Here is a 16,599-nt window from a genome sequence, read left to right on the forward strand (position 1 = left end):
ACATCATAAGCTATTTATGATATCAGCGTATTTTGTTGCACTTATAAGAACTAAATAGACTGCTTATGGGAGAAGAGAAAGATAGTTGTGCAAAAATTTAACATTCACAGCCTTTGCGGCAATTTTTGATATGTAGAAAATTGCCAAATTCATCCGCAACATATCTTCTGCCTTAGTGTTAGACCGGCAGAATTCGTCTAAATAAGACAGATTTACTTGCGTTTTGTTTATGCATGACGCAGAATCTGTTAGGCTTGAAAACAAGTGAAATAATTACAGAACAAATGAATCAAATAATGCGTAAGCATAAAAAAGACAATTTCAGCTTTTGTATAGTCTCCGTGGCGAACTAATTTCACTATTAGAGACCTTGCCAGATGGAATCTATTTTTGACAGAGATGGTCAAATTCGTATAACAAAGACAACAAGTAAAGATACTCTTGTAGGCTAAGACTTGTTGATAAATACCAAACACTTATTTATATCACGACTTGGAAAATTGGTCGATCCGAACCATGGTCAATAGCAATCGTTGTTGCGCGAAAACATGTTAATGTAACAAATTTCGTCAAAATATCTCAAAAATTATCGCCTGCAGTTTGAACGCAAGAAACCAAAACGGGCAGACGGACAGACACATTTATATCAGTGAAAAGTGATTCCGAGTCGAGCAGTATAATAGAAGAAGAATTTAGCTCAAGTCCTTTGCTCTTGCACCACAACTAGTATAGGATATAAAGACAGGGTGAGTAGGTTGAAGCAGCGTCATGCTAACCAGAATGCTATAGCGGATAGGTTAGAACACCTTTCAAATTTCAAAAAATTATTGCTTCATAGCGTGTATAGAAAAAATGGATTTGTGAACTAATATCACTAAACGAACAGTGATTAACGACGAGCGAAACGAAACGAAAGAAACCCATTCGTATTCGCGAGAAACCGTTCCCTTTGCGCCTTTTATCGGAAATGAAAATAGTAAATAATCATTAATTTAAAGCCTCAGTCACGCGACACGTCTGGTTTAAAAAAAATGTGCAAAAATCTGTTTTGCAATATTTCTGTTTAATACGGGAACACGTGTACACGGCTTCCCACGTTCAAAGGCACGCAACAGAGATCACATTATACCCATAACCGTCCGCCTGTTTGCTGCCTGTTATTGAGACACTCACGATTGCGAAAAGTGCAACAGAAATACACTGAAATTTAAACTGGAAGACCAACAACCGAAAAAATTCGTGGGATGAGTTTCAAGTGAATTATTTAACTTAAGGCAGGAACACAGTATATTGTAAAAGGAAAATTGTAGGCGTAATTTTTTTCTATTTTGATTTCAAAGTTGAAGAGTACTCCGATGTTGCCATTTTTTAATGTTTTTCAGAAATAATTATTTTTTTTTCAATACTTAAATAAACGCCCAATACTCTCGTCATATATTATTGTTGTGTTGAGAAAAAAATTGCCAACTAATCCCTTTTAGGTCGTTACAGTGGTCTTACGTGGTCTTAAATATAGTATATATAGTATTTCCTATGACAAAGCGTTGATATAACGTAAAAATTTTAAAAATTTTATGATGTAAACTTCAGATTACACTTGCCCGCACTAAGATTACGATACGGAAATGAGCATAGGAGAGGAGAGTGTGACTTATTGTGTCAATAAAAGAAATTCATATCTTTGAATTACCTAAAATGCTGTTGCCATCGAAGAGTTGCCCGCTGATGTTTCAAAATTAAATACATTATATACAATATAAAACAAAAATAATAGATAGTAGATAAGTCGCTACACATGCATCATATGTGTGTAGACAAACTGCAAAGTAAGTGAAAAAGCATAGAAAGTTTATATTGAATTTGAGTTTTTTCCGACGATTTGCTAAATATTTCATTAGAAAAACGAGGAACTGACTGACTTTTCTTTTATTAAATGTCTCTTACTATTGAAAATATAGTTGCGGATGGTTTTCTTTTTATATAATTCCGATGCAATTTCAATTGAAATCTATCACAAATCAATTTAATTTCAAGTCTTCTCAAGAAATACGCGAGTTTTTTTTTTACATTTTTTTTTTGCACATGTTTTAACTTTTTCATTAAAAAAAATTAGGAAAAAAAAAAAGAAAAAAAAATAAGAACAATTGTTTTCCCTTTTTATGGCCAAAGTTCGTTTTTCCTTTGTGTATTCTGTAATGCTGCAAAACACAATTAATGCAATCATTACATATGTATTTCAATACGATTGGTTTTTTTTGAATCTTTAGTTGTTAACAAAATCATTATAAATATGGAATTTTAGATTATTCGGAACAATTGACAACTCATGTAGGCCTCTCTGCCTATCGTTTTCAGACAGATTTTCTGCATGGCCCTGTGTCCTTGTCTTCAGCTTGGCTGAGCGCATTAGGTAATATAGTAAAGCGATTTTTCAAATGTTATTAAATATTTAAGCATAAGTAAATTCAAATTTTTCAGTTCATTTTAACCTCAAGTAATACCTCTTTTTATAAATCATTCTTGCGTCGGTTAACAGAAATCATTTCAAATTAAAGCGTCGAGTTTTTTAGTTGCTTCTTACGAAAAACTTTATGTTTTTCATCATTCAGGTATCCCGGATACCGTTTGTTATCATTTGCACCTGGCTGAGGTGTGCACGATGAACGCTCATTATTATCGAATAAGCTAGATTTTCGATAGTACGTGTCGAATGTGCGAAGAGGACCTCAGTCTTGCAAGTCTACAGCAACCTTCACGTTTCCTTGGGTAGTATGTTAAGCTTGGCCAACCAAGATATGTTTCTGAGAAGCCACTTGTTACGCGCTCCTACGTGCAGCCCACTTCACTTTCCAAACCAATTCAGATTGTGCTCTTTTTACGGACATCTCTCGCTAACTGTATGTAGTCCGTTATGTACTGAATAATTTGTAAATAAAATTTGATTGGCTCTGGACACAACCTTCATGCCTCACGACTAAAAGTGAAATTCTATAAGGAGTTAATTAGGGATAACCGTATTCTTGACGTTCATTAGATTTTGTTTAAAGCGAAAAGTGTTTAAGATCTTTTTTTTTAATTATGTCATTTGTCCGTTTATTTTAAAGTAATCTAATAGCACAACACAATCTTCACTTGAAGTTATTATCCAAAATGTCCATTGTTGTTTTGCATCAGAAAAAATCAGATCGAAGGAGAAAGATTGAAGATTTAGTAACACCATCTTTGTTTGTTTTCTTATTTATTTATTATTGATAATTTTTAGTGTTCACCAAATCTATAATGAAAACTGTACTTTCATTATAGTCTGTATTGGGCGAATATTTCCGATATCCCGATTTTGTATGTGATATATGTAAGTGACTTCTTGTTAAGTGGATTCGTTAAAATGGTGCTGTGTAATATTTTTAAATGGTTTCGAGCAAAGGTAGATCACATTTTGGTTTCGTTATCCTTTTCTGTTTGTTTTTGACAACCGCGAAAAGTTGAGAGACATAAGTCCCAGAGATCCCATAAAGCTTATTTATTATGCTTCGTCCGGTTGTAGCATTGGCTCGTTTATGATTGCAAAAGTTGGCATAAAGGAGCGGCATTAATTAAAAAGCATCTGAATCGCCCCCAGAAACGCTTAATAGAAAGAAAACTTGTATGCCCCTATAACACCACATATTGCATGAAAAACTGGCTACGAAATTTTCTTAGGCTATTTAAAGAACTCACGAAAAACTAACACGAACGACCACGAAACCTGCTTGTGAATTTACTATACTCTATTTTTGAACTGGATCTGTGCCTATTAATCAAAATATTACGCTTAAGACAATAACTTTCTTTTTCCATCACACAAACGATAGAACTAATTCGCATAAATCTGCACTCAGTTAACTCTTAACTAATTCCGCATTTGGGAATTAAAAAGATATTAAGTATCCTCAACGGTTATACTCTGCGTACGACAATCAAGTGGAAAAAGGTCTTTGCTTACTTTAAACGTAAACGAACATCATTCACTACTTGGCTTATATGGAAGATATAAATACACCTAAGCGGACGTCATTTACTACTTAGCTCATATTGGAAGTTGCGCTGCACCGAAAATGAGATGAAAAGAAATGCTTGTTCTTTCCGTGCGTAAGCAATAGAATACTGAAAGGGCGATGAACTCATAAAGAAGGACCTAAGCTTTTACCATAATCGGTACGGAAAATACAATGCTTTCCAACGCAAGTAGATCTTTAGGACCCGTAGATATTAAGAAGGTTTAACGGTGTCACCGCTATGTCAACCACGGGTCGACATCATATTTCTTAAAGTGACTCTCATTTCAAGCTAGACTTCACATTATACTCGACATTATTTAAAATAATTTTTTTTTTTTTCTCTCGAACTCTAAATGACATCAATCTTTATGACCTTTTCGCAAAGTAATTAAGGGAGTAATTAAAAAAAAGCGAATATTATGAGTGTAAAGAGTTAATCTTTTAAATTAGAAATAGAATCTTAAAGTTCGAGTCGACGACGAATCGAGCGTGTCATCGCTTCATCGTCTTAAAAATAACACTAATAATAAGGTGCGAGATTTGCCTCGATATAACGGAACTCTAAGGCCGTCATAGACAATGTTTTGATGAATGTTCCTAAAAAGAAGTGAAATTTTGGTCTCTTAGCAACGAAAAGATTTAACATATTTTTCCTTGACGTAATCACAAAATAAAATGTGTGATGTAATCAGAGCTTCATCTGGATTTTCATTCAACTTGTCATTCGTCCTTTGAAAAAGTAGATGCCTTGCATGTCATTCATGGATAGTTTTCTTCTATTATTGTAATGTACACTGCCAGCTATTATAAAATATTTTGTTCAACAGAAACAAAAAATCACCAATTCTTATATAATTTGCAGCGAACATGCGCACACACATAATGAATTAAGAGAAGATACCGGATTTATATTCATTTACCTATCATATGTAATAAGTTATCCTCGAATATATAGGAATCGTCGAAGCCACCAGTTAAAATTTCTGTTTTCATTTTTAACATGCTCGGCAACATCGAACTGATTGAAAAATGTTTTCGTTTCTATTGTTTATTTTTATTAAATTTATTTAATTTATTTATTTATTTATTTATTTATTTATTTAATTTTTCTTTTTTGTAAATTTTTTATAAATTTTTGTAAATTTTTTGTGGAAGGAATTCCAATTACAGTTAATGTACTTTTTCAAGTGTAAAACTTGTAAATGTGACAAAATAAAATTTAAAAAAAAAGAAAAAATGTTTGTTAAAAGTTCAAATAGAAATCACCTTATCACAAACACATATATGCAAATTTATTCATTCAGCGGCACAAACGTACTCATATGGAGGTTCATTTACAGACGCGCACTACATAAGTACGCATTGTTATAGTAACGTACTTGCATTTACAAGTTTAATGCATATTTCATAAGAAAAATGAAAATAAAACGAAAAATTTTTTGCAAACAGACGTAAAGGCGTGTAGTGAAGTTTTTTTTTTTTCGCTTTTTCCAACTTATTTCACTTTATTTTATTTATATATTTATTTATTTATTTATTTTTTTATTTATTTTTTTTGTTTTTATTTTCTTGAAGTATCCACAAATATTTATTTGTAAGTTTAATTTGTTGTTATTGTTATTGTTGTTGTTGTTGTTTGATTCTAATTTATTTTAATATATTAATGATGCAATTGACTAAACTTCATTTGATGCTTCATACACTTCAAATAATATGTCAATTGATTGTTGGGATAGTATTGTTTTTCTTTGATGCTTTAATAGTCTCCCTCTTAAGCCGGTCTTGAGAAGAAAATGTTCTAAAATTGTTTGCATGCCACACAGAAAAATAATAAAAAGATTTACTTTGACATGGAAGATTTTTTACGTCATGTTCTAATTTCTGTTTGTTTTCCTCTTCTTTTTTTTTTGTTTCAAGTTCAAGATTGATTTTCATTTCACGTTATTTCTGCCATTTTTCAAAGTTTATTTTTGAATATTGAAAAATAATTATTGTCTGCCTGTCGTCTGGCTATCTTTATATGCCAAACAAACAAACTTTTTGCTTTAATAATAAATAATATTGCGTTTGTTTCTCTTCTCTGTCTTTTTCTTATTTTTTTTTTTTATTTTTATTTTTTTTAGATCACTATAGAAGTGCTTGAGAGTGTTTGACTGAAAACTGTGCCTATAACACATAAATCCGTTCCTTGCATTGTTTCGCAATATAGTCTGTCTGTTATATTTTCCTCTATGGGATATTCTTTCACTGTCGCTTCTATGTTCTGCTGCTCTTTTATTCTTTTTATATGTGTACTAAGAATATATAAATTCACGTTCACGATCGTTATGTTCTAATGCAAAACGCCGACTAAACCTGCAAATGTTGTCGACACGTACTAAACTGTATTTTATTTTGCCATGCCGTGTATTGTATTGTTGATAGTGGAAATCAGTCGTCGGTCTTGGCAAAATTGTTAACAACACACACCAAAAGCAAAAAAAAAAAAAAAATTAAAATAAGAAATGAAACAAAAAAAAAAAATAAATAAATAAATAAATAAAAGTAAAGAAAAAAATTACGATTACGACCGCTTAGGGTGGGCAAAGACAAACGCTGCACTCAATATTATAAAAGTCGTTGCACTGACCGTTATAGTCGACGCTGCTGTCGTCTATGCCGTCCACGTTATTGGCTATTATCGTTAGATTTTTTTTCCGTTTCTGTTATCGTGTCTCAGTCTAGAGACTATTATTAAGATCTTGCCGGCCCCTTTGGCTGTCTAAGCAGAGTGTTAACAGAGAGCGCGTTGTCTAGTGCTGCGCGAGAGTAAATGAGAAGAAGAACACCACGACACAATACAATCCGCCGAACGATCATTATCATGTCGTTGTTGCTGTTGTTGTTGTTGTTATTGTTTATATTGTGAGTTAAAGATATACTTATTCTTATCACTAGAGAGAATTAATCGAACAACGAAATGTTTTTCTTTTCTTATTACACTTGTTGTTGCTCATTCTTTGACAAATTTCTTTTTTCAAGGGCCAACAAAATAAGAATTTTTAAATCAAATATTTTTTCAGCGCCTCTAAGAAATTGTGTGTGTTATGTATTTGTTAGATCGTTTGTAACGTATGTATGCGCGGAACTCATACATTATAATATCATTAAATGAGGAAATATCCTAAGCGGGCTTGAAAATTTGACAGTTATTCACTAATCTTGCGAGATTTTGGCTCAAGTATTTCTTGCTGATGGGTAAGATTAGATAAATATTGCAATTGGAGTAAGAAAATTGTGCCATAGTTTAACTTCACCAGATTAGCTTAATTAACTTCTGAATTTCTTCCGCATTTGAATGAAAAATTGATTTACTTACATAACAATTTTGGTTAACAAATATTTTTGTTTTTAATCTCTATTAAGTTTTAACAAGAAATGCCAAGAGATTTGAAGAGCGAGCCAAACTTAATCGCAAAAGTATGCCAAACACTTTTGTAATTGTCCCTAGACGTTAACATGCCTTTATTTATAACGTAAATCTTTCCGTAACATTATTAACTTCATTAATTGATCATGATATCTAAATGTATGCAATCTATAAATGCGTAGATATGTAATCTGGACTGGTAGCGACAAAAACAATAATAACGCAGTTCTGTACAAGTACTTATTGCCACCAGGGTTCTGATTACTTTTTTTTATTTTGAGACTGAGGTGGACGTAAATAAACGTTTTTACGAAACACGATCACTTAACAACGACGCAACATTAACACACAAACAAAAAAATCAACAATTCAATCAAGCAATTATAATAAGACTTTAAATACTACACTTAAAAAAAAAAAAAAAAAAGTTGCTTTCGCTTTTGCATTGGCTTTCGTTGTTTTCCCGAGAGTTTGGAAAACGTGACACTTTCCTTTATGACGACTTTCAACTTTAACTTTCCAGATAAGTAACGGGTATCCGTACTATCGAATCATTTAATCACAAGGACTAATAATAGCTTCTAGTTGATATCATGCGAAACTTATTACGTAAACGGAGAATCTATAATATTTGCCGAAATAGATTTTCTCTAAGTGTATATATTAAGTCGAAATGGCAAAGTAAAACTAACTATTTACCAGCTTTTTATTTTGCACTCATACAAAGTGTTTAATAACGATTGGTGGTGGCCTTAAGTTATTAAATCCGTCGTTAGCACGAGCTTAGCTAACATCATATGCAAGTAATCTATACAAACAGGTTTCTATCTATTTGCAATAAATGAATCTTTGTTAGTGTTATTATTAACTTGTAAGGGAATGATTTTAAAGCATTACTCGCATATTAATGTCATACCATCCAGATGGTCAACTAAATGACAAGATGTACCATTGATTCAATATTGACTGCGGATGTAATCAGAGCATATGCGTTAATAAAAACCATATAAGTTATTGTTACAGCAATAATGAAGACTATCGTTCATAGCACCTTTTTATTATGATTTCAATGGTCATTCATAACAGATGATTACCACTTTTCATCTGTTTAATAAGATTAAAGTACGTAACGGTCACTTTGTTCTTTCTTACATTTGTAATCGATATTAAATGGATTTCCATCCACGTCAAACGATCAACTAAGAAGTAAACATTCTTTCATGTACATTGGTTGCATGAAAACTTGAACTTTTGAATTTGTGAACATTCGCGTTAACATTCTTAGAATTTTTTTTTTGCTACGGCAGGAAAATTGCGATGGGTAGACAATAAAATGAAAATGGCTTAGATAAAACCACATTTTAAGTCATTCATTATTTATGTGGAAACATAATAATCAAGACTATTATGCTCATATTACAAAATTACTGATAATACCTATGAATAGAAATACTTATGATATGTTTGACCTTGACTTTGATTTCTAACTAGATGCAGATCAATAAGTTGAACTAGAACTGTCTTTTATCTTCAATTTCTTCACATTTCTAGTGGACGTAGGGACAAACTAATTTAATACAAATCATGACATACAAGATCAACTTGGTACATATGAATTAAAAAGGTTTTACGCTACTACAAGCTACTGGGAAGGATTCTTTTCCATTCTATTTTCTAGGAATTTCATTATGCTCCATTTTCTTTAAGACTAGGTAACGATATGTACTGTAGCAACTGATCAAGTCGGAATCGCTTTCAAATAAGTGTTAGATGTTTATTTCTTAAGGTAAATCTATTATTTTAAGTGTTAGTTTCAAGACGTTTGAGACACTCAGAAGGAAGCTTCAGACACTCTAAATTACTTATATACATGTCCTATATCTTAAAATATATATAGTTTTTTTAAGCTGTCACATATTTAGCGAATGTCTCCTGTATGTCCGTGGTGAGGAAGTCTTTGCTTAAGAGGAAAGCATATCAGTAAGAATTATGCCTTCACCATCTTTAGCATTTAGTACAATTACGACCAAGTGTGGTTAAACCGCACTGAGCTTTGACCCGCTGAAAATCGACCTAGTGGGAGCCCTTGGCAATGGGGCAGTCCCAATGTTAGATCCATATCAAGCCATGTCTGTCTGTCCGTATACGTTTAGATGTACGTTAAAGGTTCTCTCAATGGTAAGAATGATTGTATCAAAGTCAAATTTGTCAGAAGCATTGGAAACTTGCACTTGGCATGTTGGTGGCGGAAATGGACAAAAACGATTAAAAAACTCGCCCTCGAACAATCCGAACACACCCTATTTTCAAAAGCATAAATATTGTTTTTTTTTTCTCATTATTTATAAATTACAACAACGATATATTCTAAGGGTGATCTGTAGATGCCTGCAAATAAAAAAAAATCGCTATGTTCATATGATATTAAAAATATCAGAAGTTTATTTTTGAATTTTTTTTTAAAGCAAAAGCAGTGGGTGCGAAAGATTTGACATGGCTACAATTTTGTATTCCCTTTTTCTGTCTAATTCTTAGCGTATTTTCGTAGACGACAAGACGCGCTCTTGACTGCGCTGTACTTTTACAATCGTTTCTTTTGCTGACAGTTATCTAAATTCGTCGTGAACATAATCTTTCCAATTGGTTTACATTATTATTGTAAATTAATTCGTGTGCACAGTACATATTCAAAATAGAAAAAATGGAAAGTTAAGTCCTCATCTTTTGTGTCATTATCTTTAAAAAAGCTACTGAAGTTTTCAAATTCCAAACAAAGCGTGAATTATGCCTTTAACCGTTAGAAAAAAGTTAGGAAGAACATCACTGTGTATTTCTTCTTCATTTTTTTTGTACCGATCACCGAAGGTTGGGGGATGTATTCATTTTATCAAGACGTTTGCCACGTCCAGAAGGAAGGCTGAGAGACCCCACAAAGCATATATCCTGAGTCGATTTAAGCATGTCCGTCCGTTTGTCTGTCCATTTGTGGGTCTGCGTAACTGTGTAGCATCTGCGGTAAATATTCTTCCGTTCGCAAAAATGGAAATATCGCCTACAAAGTCGCAAAAAAATGGGAAAATAATCCCTCACTTCTCAATGAACACGCCTATAGCGCTCATGCGTCATCGCAACAAAAATGGTCAACACCTTTGCTTTTTGTGTTTTTCGCTTGGAATCAGCCGCACCCATCCAATATTATTCTTGTTAGACTTTTTTAGTCTGTCAGGACAGGAGTTAGTTTAGGGTATAAAAGATTCGGTCACGAGCGAATATATTTTTCTTACTTGTTTCTTGTGCATTCAAATCTTTTTCAGTTCTTTTCGCTCCCCCAAATAGTTGGTATCCTTTTTTACACGATATATAAAATTTTTGGCATAAGGGTATATTAAGTTGGTGCGGATGTCTGCAACACGCACGCTGACTTGAGAAAGACTCAATTTTTCTTATACCGATCGAGTCAGGAAGTAATTCTGTCCGTCTTGTTTTCTCTTGTCTTGGCCCAAAGATGAGAGCTCGTTGAACATGGTATTAAGGTATGGTAGGCTATTTAATAGTGGGACATGTTTTACGCTATTGTTTTTACGCGTTTTTAGATAAATTTATTCTATTACAACATTTAATCTACATTAGATTTCCTTTTTGTTTGTTTAATAAGACCGGGAAAAAGGGACCTGGTAAACGAACATCCTACATATAAAATATATAAGAGGATTGGGATTAATTTAGGTTGGGTTGTAATCTCAGAGAATTGTAAGGCAGAATTTTTTCGAGTAAACAAATTATTTAGCGCAAATTGTTTCGCCAGATTTCGGCAGTCTACCACTGTCTCATATCTAATATTTAATGCATAAAATGCATAGTGCCTGTTGTCTCTTTTAGACTGTTACAAAAATCGTATATTTGATAAAAGGACTCCGCAAGACGCAACATTCTAACAATGGTGAAAGCCAATAAACGCTCACGATAGTTTAACTACTGACGCAGCTGGTCGCTTGTGGATAGATAAACAACACTTTTCATGAAAATATCACTATAAAATATGATATTGGCAAATCCCTTCTAATAGGGGTATATAAATAAAGCCTCTAAGGCAGATAGGATCAACCGAGTCAAGGGAATTGGATCGTAATATTGAAACGGACAAGGCAAGAAGAAGTAGATATAAGTTTCAGCAGATAGTTTATGAATACATATCCTAAGAATTGTTTACCTAGAACGTCACAATATTGGGGTACGAACTTAATCTCAAAAGGGTTTGAATTGCAGCTTAAAATCACAAAAGACAGTTCACATAACAGCATATTAAATATTTGTAAATTCTCTAAAGCTCCCGAAGCAATTCGATATGTAATTCATATATTGAAGAAGTATTTATATGTACGCCATGTATTTTACATTTCATTTGAAAAAATATCATAAAAATGATCATTTCAGCCCACTTATCATACACAAAAGCACTTGGGGACGTCAGATGTATTCTCCTTACATCAAACGGGCAATAATTGTTGTTTAAGAAGTCGCTTAACGAAATATGGGTTTAACGCACATGCGCGAAACGTAACAGTGGGTTCATTGTTTTCTTGAGAAATTTTACCAATTTCTGTACGCTGCACAATTATGTAAGTTTTGCATTCCCTTAATAATGGCGAGGTTCAAACAATATATTAAGAGAAAATCTGATCGAAATCTCAATTAGAAGTTTGTTTTATTTACACCTATTTTCGGAATCCTAAAATCAATTCTTAACAATAAAACATCCAATTGATATCGGAAAGATAGTCTTAATAGTACTACAGTTCTAGAAATAATAATAATAATAATAATATATCGGAAAGTTATAAACAGAATAATGAAACTAATATATCTGCAGCATTGGTGGATATAAAAATGCAAAATCATGCTTTCCAGGCGAATTTCAAAATGAATGATATGAATATGTATTGTCGAAATGCATATATATGCATGCCGGTATATCTATTCTGAGTCAAGCTAAAACCGTGCTGCTCATGTTGAGAATGAATCATATTTTCCCCTATAGTTTTACATATGTACTTACTTACCTACGTAAAATATGTAAGTTTCTTAATGCAATTCTTTTTGTTGTTATTGTTATTGTTGTCGTCGCCGTCGCCGTTGTTTTCATTATAGTACGAAAAAAAAGCTACTAATCATATGGCAACAAAGCGATCATGCAGCGCACATGCATATCATACAAAAATAATTATTAAAAATGTTTTCTTATTAAATAAATAACAACATTTATCGTCATCGTCATACGTGTGTACGTATGTAAGATATGAATTGATATACGAATAGAGTAGGTTTTCGAATATGTGGGGATTTTACGATGTTTATGGGATTGATTGCAAAACTGATATTCAAGTACGAATATTTTGAACAATTTTTTAGGGCGGATATGTTTTAGTTAACTACGTACGTGATGTTGATAAAAAATTAGGTGTTGTCATATGGGTGTCCGGTAGGTAGATCTAGGATTTTGATTTTCAAAGTCGTTGTTTGAAAAAGTAAAATTTTTTCAGAATTAGGGAAACATTTGATACACAGAACAATTGCTTTCGCCTCTTCCAATAGCGCATTGGAATTCTTCATTCCATTCCTCTTTTAAGGGATAATTCTAAGAGCCTCTTCGTACGTATAGCGGAGAAAATTTCCATCAGCTATGACTTCTTTAGCAAATCTCTCATCTCATATATACATGCATATACTTTGTTACAAAGTAACTGATAAAATTAGTATGACATCGCGTCTCGAGGATAGCAATAAAGAATGTCGTCATTACAGCTATGAATATGTAAAATAAGAGGTAGACGGCCGCCTTCGATTCGAACGAATTTGAAATACTCGACAATATCTTACCTAAATTTGAAGTTCGACTTATCTCATGCCTTGAATCACATAATAAATAAATCTAAGGAACATTTGTATAGGAGCGAAAGCCATAACATATATATATATATATATATAAAAGATTTAGTAATTATGTTTGTATGTGAGTTTCAAACTTTTCTTTAGTTACGGTTTCAAAGAAATCAAACTCGAACCAAATCGTTTTAATATTTAATATTCATACCATAGCTAAGAGTATGTGCATAGACTGTCGCTACCAGTCCATAACTCGTCCCAGGCTAGTTAAAAATTTTATGCCTTCATCTGGTAAAACATAGATTGCCAGATCCTTAGAATATATACTCAAGATATTGTGAATATTAGCTTTTTTTAATGACGAGCGTACAAAAAAAAAAAAAAAAAAAAAAAAAAACTACTTGTCAAGTGTTCATATAAAATGTTATTGTATTTTGTTATATTGTCATTGTGTTCCATTCTGTCCTGCATAACTGATTGACTGACTGACTGACTGACTGACTGCTTGCCTGCCTGGTTGACCGAGTAAGGGCTCTTCAGTTTACACTGTAATCGCTGAATATTTTCTGCCCATTCCCTGTTACGCAACACATTCATTTGCAATAATAAAATCACGTATGTTGATGATGTTAGGCTTTAAACACATACACGCAGCATGCGCATACACATACACGTTTACTTTTACATTAATTTTCAGGTTTTTTCTGTCTTTTCTTCTTCTCAGTGACAATACAAAATTGCGATCACTGCTGAATTGTCGTGTGGTTGTATTAGTTTACAAAGGCGTTGAAGGAATGAAAACAGAATGCTAAACTTTCTTCGATTTGACATGTTGTTGCGCTCCTGTACGTTTGGTTTCATGTACGCGCGAGTAGTTTTGTACGATTTTTGAGTGCACACAAACATGAGGTAAAAAGGCAACAAAAACACATTCAGTAAACGTCATCAGAACTTGTATAACATATGAATAAGTCTATGTTATGTTTGGCTTAGTGCGAATCGCTTTCTACTCACCATACATCATAGGGTAATAACTTACTATTCACCTATTAATGAAATAAATAGTAACTCCCACTAGTGATATACAAATAATAGTATTTTCATAAGTCGTCTATCACTTTACCGATACATGGGCGTTAAAACGCTTTCTGTATACTAAGGTCACACGTTAACTTGCTCGGGGAGATCAACTTGCAGGTGTATAATACACGGACGGGGCCAATGAAAACTTTTCAAAGAAAATCTTTCTTCTGAACACTAGAAGACAGATCTTTGATTTAAGAGTTAATTTAATTATATTCATTTTTTACTCGATGGGGAAAAAAACAAAATTCTAAGAGCATCCTTATTATTCCACGTAAAAGTTCGATCTTATAATTGTGATCTGAGCAAAGCAACAAACGCAAGGCACACTGATGTATGTATTTACGTTGGATTAGCTTTTCTTACTACTCAAATTTATCCACGATATATAAATCGCCTGGAAGTGTCTCAACACGGAATGGTTGTAGAATTAACGTTAATTGAAGTTTTGATACATCACTCTTCTAATAATAGAAACGTAAAAGTAAATACATTCTCCCGTTGAACTAATTTGTAAGAAACGTACTTCAGCTTTCCCTAGGCAACGTCGGATTACATTACAATGCAGGCGATCATCTTAGAGAAGACGAACTAGACTAGATATGTTTCCTCGAATAGAAAAGCACTTATCAAATATGGGTGGGCGGAGGAAGCCAGCAAAATTAATTACTCTACAATTGTTATCGAAAAGGCTAGTGTTCTTCTATTGTTTTCTAACTAAGATTTTTAGGAGACGACATTTCAGAAGACAATGTTAGTTACTTTGTTTTGATTATTAGGCATTGATGTAAGAAGTTATAGGCTCGTTGGTCAAGCAATCGTCCGTTCCGTTGAGAATATCCCTCATACTGATATAGGAGATCCTTCTGTAGCGCTAAGCGACTTGCCCGCGGAAGAATGTTTCAGAGCCTTGATTATGGGCCCGGCTGATGCTGAAGACTACAATTAAAACGCAACTGAAACCAAATGAAGTTTTTCGTCGCGAGTATGGAGATGTTACGAACATTTGATGAATTAATTATAGCCTTAAAAAGCCGCACTATATGAAACCGCGCATTCAATTATCAGACCTCAGCTTAGGCATCCCGTCAGCTTAACCGAGGATAGATATTCTCATATGCACGAAATTCTTGTCTGAAAGGTTGTTTTGTTAACAAAGAAGAACGAAATTTAACGAAGGATATCGAATTTTTAGATCTTGTGATGATTTTATAATTTTTAAAATAAAATAATGGCTGCCACATGCTGCGATGAAAGGGTCAACTACCAAGCCATTTGCTGGCGGGTTCTGGTTCCAGCACAATTTGATCATTCGTAGTTGCAGCTATAGTGAGTCGGGAGCAGTCACCGGTTGGGCATAAACGCATTAGACTTCGGCGATTCCCTATCTCTCTGTTATACGTATAGGAGACATCCCGTGAGTGATGGGCAATGGAAAGAAGACAGACAGATGAATATTTTACTATACATTCTGGTCGGGAATAAATATATGTCAGTTTATGGGGTTTTGAATGCGTATATTTCTATGCCTTACAATGATTTTGCAAATCTAATGTACTCCTATGATGAGTAAAAAGCAATTCCGAGAATTATGGAAATTAGCGACAGCGGTGCTCAGCGATCAAAGAAGTGTTTGTGTGAGGTATCCCTATCCTATATTCGCCATATAAACGATTATTTGCTATTTTATTAAGCAAGACTTGATTTTATTTATTCAACGCCAGTGAGCGTTCGCCGTAAATGCTTTTAAAAAAACTATGTAATTATTAGCAATAACTTATTTGTAATTTCCACGTTGTTGTTGTGCAGTAATTGCAACTAAAGAGTACATTAAATATTTTACAATTTTTTTTATTTTTTTCTTATTCTACTTGAGTGCAATGTGACCGGCACAAAATTTGAAATTCATTGAGAATTTTGCTGTCTATCGAAGAAAGATTATTGGAAACGAAATGTGATTAACTCTAAGAATTCGCTCATAGGGAGTATAAAATTCGACCCTGCCGTAAATAGTCTATACATTTACGTTTATTTACATTTAATTTCTTTGATGGAATGTTTTAGTCGTCGCTATTAAAAGAAATTATTTACGAGATATTAAAAGGCTCGATTTCCGGCTGACGATGGTAATAAATATTATATCGTTCGTTAAATATCAGTCAACTGATTCATGATAGATTTTAATTG

The 16,599-nt window shown here is 33.1% G+C and overlaps 1 protein-coding gene across 4 annotated transcripts in view; it reads right to left on the reverse strand.

Moving 5' to 3' along the window:
- The window catches only part of LOC119634151 (transcription factor HNF-4 homolog), a 42,747-nt gene that overhangs the window by 16,877 nt on the left and 9,271 nt on the right, over window positions 1–16,599 (reverse strand). Inside the window, exon 1 of one of the 4 annotated variants that reach the window (XM_038028114.1) lies at window positions 5,304–5,489. The exons of 2 other annotated variants lie outside the window; for them this stretch is intronic. Coding sequence is in view for 1 of the 2 variants with exons in the window: in XM_038028113.1 (XP_037884041.1) it covers window positions 4,958–5,051 (94 nt within the window). In the remaining variant the exon portion in view is untranslated. Of the gene's footprint in view, window positions 1–4,957; window positions 5,088–5,303; window positions 5,490–16,599 lie in introns of those variants that run through there. One more of the 4 variants, XM_038028113.1, reaches the window with a different exon arrangement.

This window comes from Glossina fuscipes, unplaced genomic scaffold (assembly GCF_014805625.2).
Source record: "Glossina fuscipes isolate IAEA_lab_2018 unplaced genomic scaffold, Yale_Gfus_2 2, whole genome shotgun sequence".
NCBI classification, from domain to species: domain Eukaryota; kingdom Metazoa; phylum Arthropoda; class Insecta; order Diptera; family Glossinidae; genus Glossina; species Glossina fuscipes.